Here is an 8,355-nt window from a genome sequence, read left to right on the forward strand (position 1 = left end):
AAAAATTTAAATTTCGAAGGCTGCGACGGATGGTAAAATCAGCTTACCAACATGAACAGCTGATCAGAATTAAAAATGGCTAGTAACGATATAGTATCTGCCATTTTACATTATAAAAGAAACATCGATAAAATTTCTGATCCGCCCGAAAGAGCATTAAAATATGAGGATAGAGTAAGTTGGGTTTTTATAAAATTTTCATTTTTTTTTCTCCCCTTTTCCTCACTGATTTCTTTTTTATTAAAATATTTCTTGGCGACGTCATCTCTTTCGATTGAATTTCAGGTTTTTTTTTTCTCTCTCTCTCTCTCTCTCGCTCTCCCCTGTGGAAAAAATGAATTTTTTTCCTTGTCGTACAAAATAAACCTGTAAAATTATTATTAATTTCACGTCATACCTTAAAATTTATTTTCATTATTATTTTTCATCAATTATTTAATTTTTGCCATATGTTATCAAATGCCATGAGTAATTTAAAAAAAAAAAATATTCAAAGAAAAAATGGACTGCTAAAGCCTGTAAAAAATTAAAATTTTAATTAATTTACCAAAAAAAAAAAAAACATCATGTCTCTTTCTAATGATTTCCCTTTTCTTCAAGGTTCTTTTAGCTTTTATCTAAAAATTTACTTCCTTACTTCCTCGAGATTAAAAAAAAAAAAAATATAATTAATTGGATTAATTTAGTAAACCTTGGTTTTGAAGCTTTCTCAAAGATTATTCTTTGCTAATTAAAGATTATATTATTATTGTTAAAGAAAAGTAATTTATTTTTCAGTTATTGCATTGCATTAACAAATTATATAAACTCCCAGTGAATGTTAACCACCTTCAGGAAACTGGAGTTGGGAGAACTGTTAATTCCCTTAGGAAAATCGAGGGTGAAAAAGGTTTAGGAGATGCAGCAAAAGCTCTCGTCGCAAAATGGAAAACTATGGTCATGTTGGAAGATGAAGCTGAAAGAAAGCAAAGAGAAGAATCTTCCGAGCCATGCGAAGAAGATTTAAAAAGGATTAAAATAATTAGGGAAGCACAAAAAAATGAGCATAAAAAGACTGATAAAAATGATTCTTCTTCTAAAAATTCTGATGGTTCTAGTGAAATAAACAAAAGCAAAAGTCATGAGAGTAGTAAAAAGCATAAAAGTGAATATATAGAAGATTCTAAAAGTAAAAAAAGAAAACTCGAATCTGATGGTGATTCTCATAATCATCATCATCATCATCATCATCACCACCATAATCATCACTCAAAAAAAAAAGAGACTTTTAGTACTGATTTGGAAAAAAATTCATCATCTGATAATCATGTATCTGAATATAAAGATAGTAAAACAAAATCGAAAAGCAGTTCTAGTGGTAGTAGTAGTAGTAGTAATAACAGCAGCAGTTTTACTCCAAACAATAAAGACAATGATAGAACAAGTCATAAATCGTCAAATTCTCATAAAAGCCATGAATCATCCAAAGATGGAGGAAGTAAAAAACACAAAGATAGCGAAATTGAAAAAACAAAATCTGAGAGTTCATCTAGTAAACACCATAAGTCATCTCATAATAATAATAATAATGAAAGCAAAGAAAAAAAGAAAAAGGTGTATGCTGAAAATGATGGCTTCGATTCTCAATCAGGAGCAAGTTTTGCCGATGCATTGGGACCAATGGTTGTCAAAAAATCACCAAAGAAAAAAAGTTATAATGGTTCTGTTTCATTATCGCCTGCTCCTATAGATAATTCATCAAGTGAAAACAGTAATTCATTGTCGAAAGAAAAAAAAAAAGATGTGGTAAGAAGAAAAAGTCAAATAATTAATGGAATGAAATATTTTACTGTTACATAAGTAAAGATAAACTATTTTTTTGTTTTTTTTTTTTACAGAAGGATATGCTTTTTTCCAAACCTAAATTGGAACCACTCGAACCTGATTTAGTCGCAACTCTACCAACTCCAACTCCTTATTACAAACCTCATCCTAGTTATATACCTACTCCAGAAGCTGTTAAAAAGAGAATTCAAGCAGAAGAGGATGCATTGAGCACAATTATGTCGAATAAAAATACAAGAACCAAAGTTTACTCTGGAGTCAAAGGAGGTTTATCATATGTTCCTTCATTGTACGAATGTTGCTGTCGAATTTTACAACAACATATTGACGGTTAGTGTTTTTAATTTCTTCTAAAGAGTGTCACAATGACGATTTGAAAACATTTGATCATCAATTAATTAAAATTAATTTCAGCCTTGGAATACACTGGGGGAATTCCATATTCTCTTTTAAAACCAGTTTTAGAAGGTGCCACTCCTTCGCAACTCTATCAATTCGAACATTTTAATCCTTACATAATAGAAGATACTGACGATTTGTGGAAATTTCACGTCAACAAAGAATTTCGAAGTCAAAAAAGACAAGAATTTGAATCATGGAGAGATATGTACCTGGTTAGAATCCTCATTTAGGATTTCCATTATTTTCCTTTTGTGTGGAAACATTGGTTAATTTCCTTTTCTTTTCTTGATTGTAGAGATGCGTCGACGAACGAGAAGAAAAATATAAAGCCGTCACAGCTACCATCATACAAAGAACAATTGAAAATTCCGTTCCCGTGCGAAAAGCAAAACTGGCTTACATAGACGTTGCGAAACCTCCGCGAAACATACTCAAAAAACAAGTATTGTCTTCTGCTTTTTTTTTTTATTTAAATTTTGTCCTTTTTTTTCTCATTCTCTTTCTTCTTTTAACGGATTATTTATTTACACACGTCATTTAATTATTTTTTTTTTATTTTTGCAGTTGAAAAACGGAACGACAAAACCGGATGCGTGTCGTCTTTTAGGAAAAAATGATCCCGACGTCGTTCGAGTTTCGGCGCCAAAACAACCGACGACGAAAGAACCCGCGGTTATAAGAGTAAAACCAAAAGTAGCTCCACTCATGCAAAAAACATTAAAATCAATTAAAATGTCAAGATTTAAAAGATGATGATAGTTTTTTTTTAAAAAAAACGAAAAACGAAAAACGAAAATAAATAAACGAACTTGTTGAGATTTGAAAACGAAATTCCGGAACGAAACGGCAACAAGACTCACCCTTCCCTCCTACTTTTTTTTTTTTTTTTTGCCAATCACCACCGCCTTCTCTCATTTTTCTTTATTTACGTTCTCTCTCCATTTTCCCTCCATTAATTAAATTAACTGATCAAATGAAATTTTTTTTTTAAAAAATATTTTTAATCAGAACAATTTAAAATGCGTATATTTTTAATACTTTATTATTATTATTATTATTATTATTATTATTAAATCAAACGTTATCGATTTTTAAACGATGTTTCTCTCATTTTAGTAATTTTAATTGTAATTTTTTATTTTAAAAAAATGCATCACGTTAATAATAATAAAAATATTTACGTATTATTATTATTATTGTGTACGTAAGAAAATAACGAATGACATCACTCCTCATTCCCCGCCCCCCTCTCTCTCCCCCCTCCTATTTTTCCCTATCGTTTCCGAATCAATGTTAATAATAATAATAATAATTATTATTTTTTTGTTGGATTTTTAAAATAAAATTTTTTTTTTTTAAATTTATTTATTTGTAAAATATTAATCAAAGTACCTCTAATTCGTTTTCGTATTGTTTTATACCTATTTTTTATAAGGGTAGTACGGGGGGAGGGGGGAGTCGGGAAGGGGAGAATGTCAAAGGGTTAAAATTTTTAATTTTTTTTTTTATTATTTTTTTTTTTTGTTTGGATTTTTTACTTATTTGTGATGAGAAAATTTTATTTTCTTGTATATATGAAATTAAACCCGATAATATAAATTGTAATACTATTATTATTATTATTATTATTATTATTATTATTATTATTATTATTATTTGATAATGGCGATAATTAACGAATACCGACGGATGTTATTAATAAAAATAATAATAATGAATTTTTTTTTTTAAAAAAAACTGACACGGATTTATATTTTTTCCCTTATGTGTGTGTGTGTGTGTGTGTGTGTGTGAATGAATGATTGATTGATTGACTGATTGATTGATATTTAAAAAAAAAAAAAAATTCTACGTCCGTTACTACTTTTACTTATCATTATTATTATTATAGTTTTTTCAAACATTTAAAAAAAAAAAAATTATTTTATTATTATATCGAGTCTAATAATAAACGTCACACAATTATTAACATAATAATAATAATAATAACAATAATAATAATAATAATAATAATAATAATGATAATAATGATAATGATAATAATAATGAGGGAATCGGGTAAAAACCTGGATAATAAACGAATGAAAAACTATCCGACGGATAAAAATCATTGTCGCGTTTATAAATGTAATAATAATAATAATAATGATATTGATGATAATGATGATGATGATAATAATAATAATAATAATAATAGTATGGAATCGGGTAAAAACCTGAATAGTAAATCAATAAAAAACTATCCGACGGATAAAAATCGTTGTCGCGTAAAATAAATGAAACAATAATAATAATGATAATGATAATAATAATAATGATAATGATAATAATAATAATAATAATAATAATGATAATGATAATAATGATAATAATATTATTAATAATGATTATAATAAAAAATTTCTCTTCCTTCTATTCGTCTATTTAATAAATAGAAAAGAAAAAAAAAAATTTCGTTTTAATATTATTTTCATCATCATTATTATCATCATTATCATCATCGTTTTTTTCAATGAAATAATCATCATTATATTTTAAAAAATAGTCAAAATCGACTCGTTCATTTATTTATTTATTTATTTATTTATTGTTGTAATCATTTTTTTAATTAATTAATTTATTAATTTTTTTTTTTTCTTTTGTTTGTTTGTTTGTTTCGTTCCAATCATTTGATTCGAATAAAATTAAATAATAATGATAATAATGATAATAATAATAGTTTAATAAATTAAATTAAATTAAATTTTTTTTTTTTTTCTTTTTTAAATTTTATTATTGTTTGCAAAAAAATGCATTCGTTTAAATTTCACAAAAAAAAAAAAAAAAAAAATTTTCAAATTGTATAAAAAACTCGTTTGTTCTCCTTCTCCTCCTCCTCCTCCTCCTTCTCTCTCATTTGTAATACTTATTAAATTAAATTAATGATGCATAAAATAAATTATTACGCGTAATACCCAAAAAACATAAAAAAACTTACAAATAATATTAATAATAATAATAATAATAATAATAATGATTAAAAAACCAAAACTAATACAAAACAAATTTTTTTTTTTTTTTTTTTTTTTTTTACCTTTTTTCCGCCTTTTTTTTTTTTAAAAACAATTTTACAAATAATAATAATAATAATAACTAAAAAAATAAATAAATAAATACCGACGGGATAATTTCAAAATTGTGTGTTTGTGTGTGTGTGTGTGTGCGCGCGCGTATATAAATATATATATATATATGTATGTATAAAATAAAAAACTTTACATAATGATTCGGATATTGAGAGAAAAAAGGAAAAAAAAAAAAAAAAAAAAAAACATTTTTGTTAAACGCCATGACATCCATCATCCGCCATCATCATCATCATCATCATCGTCATTTCACTGCAAGTTTTTTCACGCAATTAAATTATTTCCTCCTCCTCCTCCTCTTCCTCGTTATTTGCTTTCCTCGACTTGCACACTTTTTTGTCTCGATTCGGGTAAACGATTAATTATTATTAAATAATCCACGTGTGTGTATACGTGTGAATAAAAAAAAAATGGAAGCCAAATGCGCATTGTCCATCCATCGATTGATTAATAAAAATTCATTTTTCTCTCTCTCTCCATCTCTCCATTGATTCAATTGGTATGATTACTACAACTACTACAACTACTACAACTATTACTACCATTATTATTATTATTATTATTATTATTATTCGATTGAAATGATTTACTCCTACTAATTCTCTCTTACACGGATTGAGTGAGCTTATACAATTTTTCAGATTTAAGTTCCTTTAGAGTACTCACGCAGTGAGCTTTTTTAGGCTCTAAATATTTATTTCTAACGTTCTGAAACGAAAAACAAAAAAATCAGGTTTGACAAACAATCAATTTTTTTTTTTTTTTTTTTTTAATATTCGCACGGCTGAAATTTTCATCGTACACCCACGTACCTGATATTTCGATCGAGGTACGTTCCAAACTTCGATCGCTAATAATCTAACGATGGGATTTAATGTTTCTACCGTGTATTCGGAACAATGCCTCAATGTTTTAGTCCACAATTCCGTTTCCGAGTCTTCCGTTCTCAACCTGAAAAATGAACCCGTAATGATGACGACGACAATAATAATGATGACTAATAATAATAATTAAAAAAACTCACCGCAGCGACAAATACAAGGCACTGGCAGCAATTAGCGAGGGTGAAACGTGACACAAATTATAACTGACAAGTGACAAATCGATGAAATATTTAGCTAAAGAATATGTTATTATGTCGACGTTTCCAACTCTACTGTATCTCCTGAGAAATTGAGCCGGAGAAGGGCGACCCATTTGAAAATTCAATGAAGAAAATATAACTTGTTCCATGTGGAAAATTTCCTGTTTCGTATACGTGCTAGCGGAAATGTCAACGAAATCAAGTACATCTGGAAAAAAAACCAAAATCATCATCATCATCATCATCATCATCATAAAAGTCTGTTTAAAGATATTGGTGGGAGAAGGGGAAGGAAGGGGGATGGGCAGCGGCTTACCGGGTGGATACATTTCTTCGTATTTAGACGCGAGAAAAATACAACTAACTCCAACCAATTGAAGTTTATCTTTGGGTATGCTCGGATGATCTTGCATGAACAAATCCAAAAGCGAAATGGAAAGGTGAATTGTTTCGTTTAACAATTTAAATGTTTGTTGGACTTCGAATAACCAGTCGACAAGAAGTGATCTCATTGTGTGCGTCATGATGTGCGAAGACGTCAAATACCGTTCCCTTATAAAATGTTTACTTTCCAGAGATTTTAAAAATTTATGTATGTCTTCGGCATAAATGTCTAATAAAAATTCATTATTATCATAATCTTCTAACTTATCGCTAAGTTTGTTAACCGGTTGAACAATTTGTACCACCACTTCTCCCTTGGGTTCTTTCACTGCCAACGGCTTTTCCAATTTTATTTTGGAAATTTCCACGGGATTTTCCGTTTTTTCTTTTTGTACTTTTATCTGTTCAACTTCTAATTTTTTTTCTACTTTTTTAACCTTGAATTAAAACAACAAAAAAGAAAAACAATATAATGAAAATCAATCATCAATCAATCATCAATCAATCACCAATCAATCGAACAAAAATTACCTCATCTTTTCCATACAACGAAATCACACTTTCAGCTTTGACGATTCTATTTTTTTTTTCCTCTAAAACAGGTTTTAGCTTACTCGTTTTTCCATTTGGTATTATTTTTGATTGTACTTGAGGTTTAATCGATTTATTTCTAAGAACGTCATTTTCTTTATTCGAAACGTCCACAACAGAACGACCAGATGCTAGTTTAGATGCATTTTCCCTTCGTTTAAAAAAAAAAAAAAAAAAATAAATAATAATAATGATTGAATATCATAAAATCATCGTGTAAAATGTCAAATGTGAAAAAAACAAAACAAACAAAATTTTACCTTTGTCTCTCGAATGCAGCTTTACCGATGATACCTGTTTTGTTTAAATCTTTATTAATTGCATTAGCTAATACTCTTCCTTTCGATTTTAAAACTGGAAACTTTGTAGGCAGTTTATTTTCATTATTAATGCACATGATATTTGTCGTAGACCTGCTACTGTCTCTTTCCTTCAACAACAAAAAAAAGAAAATCAAGTAAAAAACATTAAAAAAACCTGCTTTTAAAAAAAATGAAATAAAATTATTATTTATCGATAAGATAGATTATGAGAAAATTTTTTAAAGTACACATGTTTCTGCCAACCCCATGCAAGGTACATCTTGTATGCCATGCCATTACAAGTTAAAACATATCAAAGCAATGAATTTAATACTTAATTATGATAATACAGAGTTATAATAATTCAAATTCTTTTTATTCTTACAATTTACTTTATTAAAAAAAAAAAAAAAAAAAAACATAATTTTTAATGGCGTTAATGAGTAGAGTTTTTCACTTACAAATTAATAATTATTATTATTATATTGAAAAAAAAATACATTGTGAGGTAAAGCATTCGTTTTTTAACGACTGCATTTAAATAAGAATATAAAAATGCTTTTCACAAATAAGAAATTTTAAAAAAAATTTTGTTTTTTTTTTTTTTTTTTAAATAGAAATTTAAAGCTAACTGTGAAAGCAG

At 27.5% G+C, this 8,355-nt stretch overlaps 2 protein-coding genes across 2 annotated transcripts; one reads left to right on the forward strand and one right to left on the reverse strand.

Annotated features, from left to right (window-relative positions):
- Positions 1–75: 75 nt before the first annotated feature.
- Positions 76–2,979, forward strand: Phum_PHUM128980 (transcription elongation factor B polypeptide, putative; the record flags this gene model as incomplete). The annotated part of the gene is made up of 6 exons (XM_002424378.1): positions 76–174; positions 778–1,785; positions 1,878–2,154; positions 2,239–2,438; positions 2,522–2,668; positions 2,791–2,979. 6 exons carry the CDS (start codon positions 76–78, stop codon positions 2,977–2,979), a joined length of 1,920 nt encoding a protein of 639 aa, XP_002424423.1.
- Positions 2,980–5,957: 2,978 nt separating this feature from the next.
- Phum_PHUM128990 (G2/mitotic-specific cyclin-B1, putative) lies at positions 5,958–8,004 on the reverse strand (the record flags this gene model as incomplete). The annotated part of the gene is made up of 7 exons (XM_002424379.1): positions 5,958–6,059; positions 6,164–6,302; positions 6,376–6,643; positions 6,752–7,256; positions 7,351–7,561; positions 7,671–7,840; positions 7,963–8,004. The coding sequence occupies 7 exons, from the start codon at positions 8,002–8,004 to the stop codon at positions 5,958–5,960; spliced, it is 1,437 nt and encodes a 478-aa protein (XP_002424424.1).
- Positions 8,005–8,355: the final 351 nt, after the last annotated feature.

Source organism: Pediculus humanus, genomic scaffold (genome assembly GCF_000006295.1).
Source record: "Pediculus humanus corporis 1103172107475 genomic scaffold, whole genome shotgun sequence".
In the NCBI taxonomy this organism is placed as follows: domain Eukaryota; kingdom Metazoa; phylum Arthropoda; class Insecta; order Psocodea; family Pediculidae; genus Pediculus; species Pediculus humanus.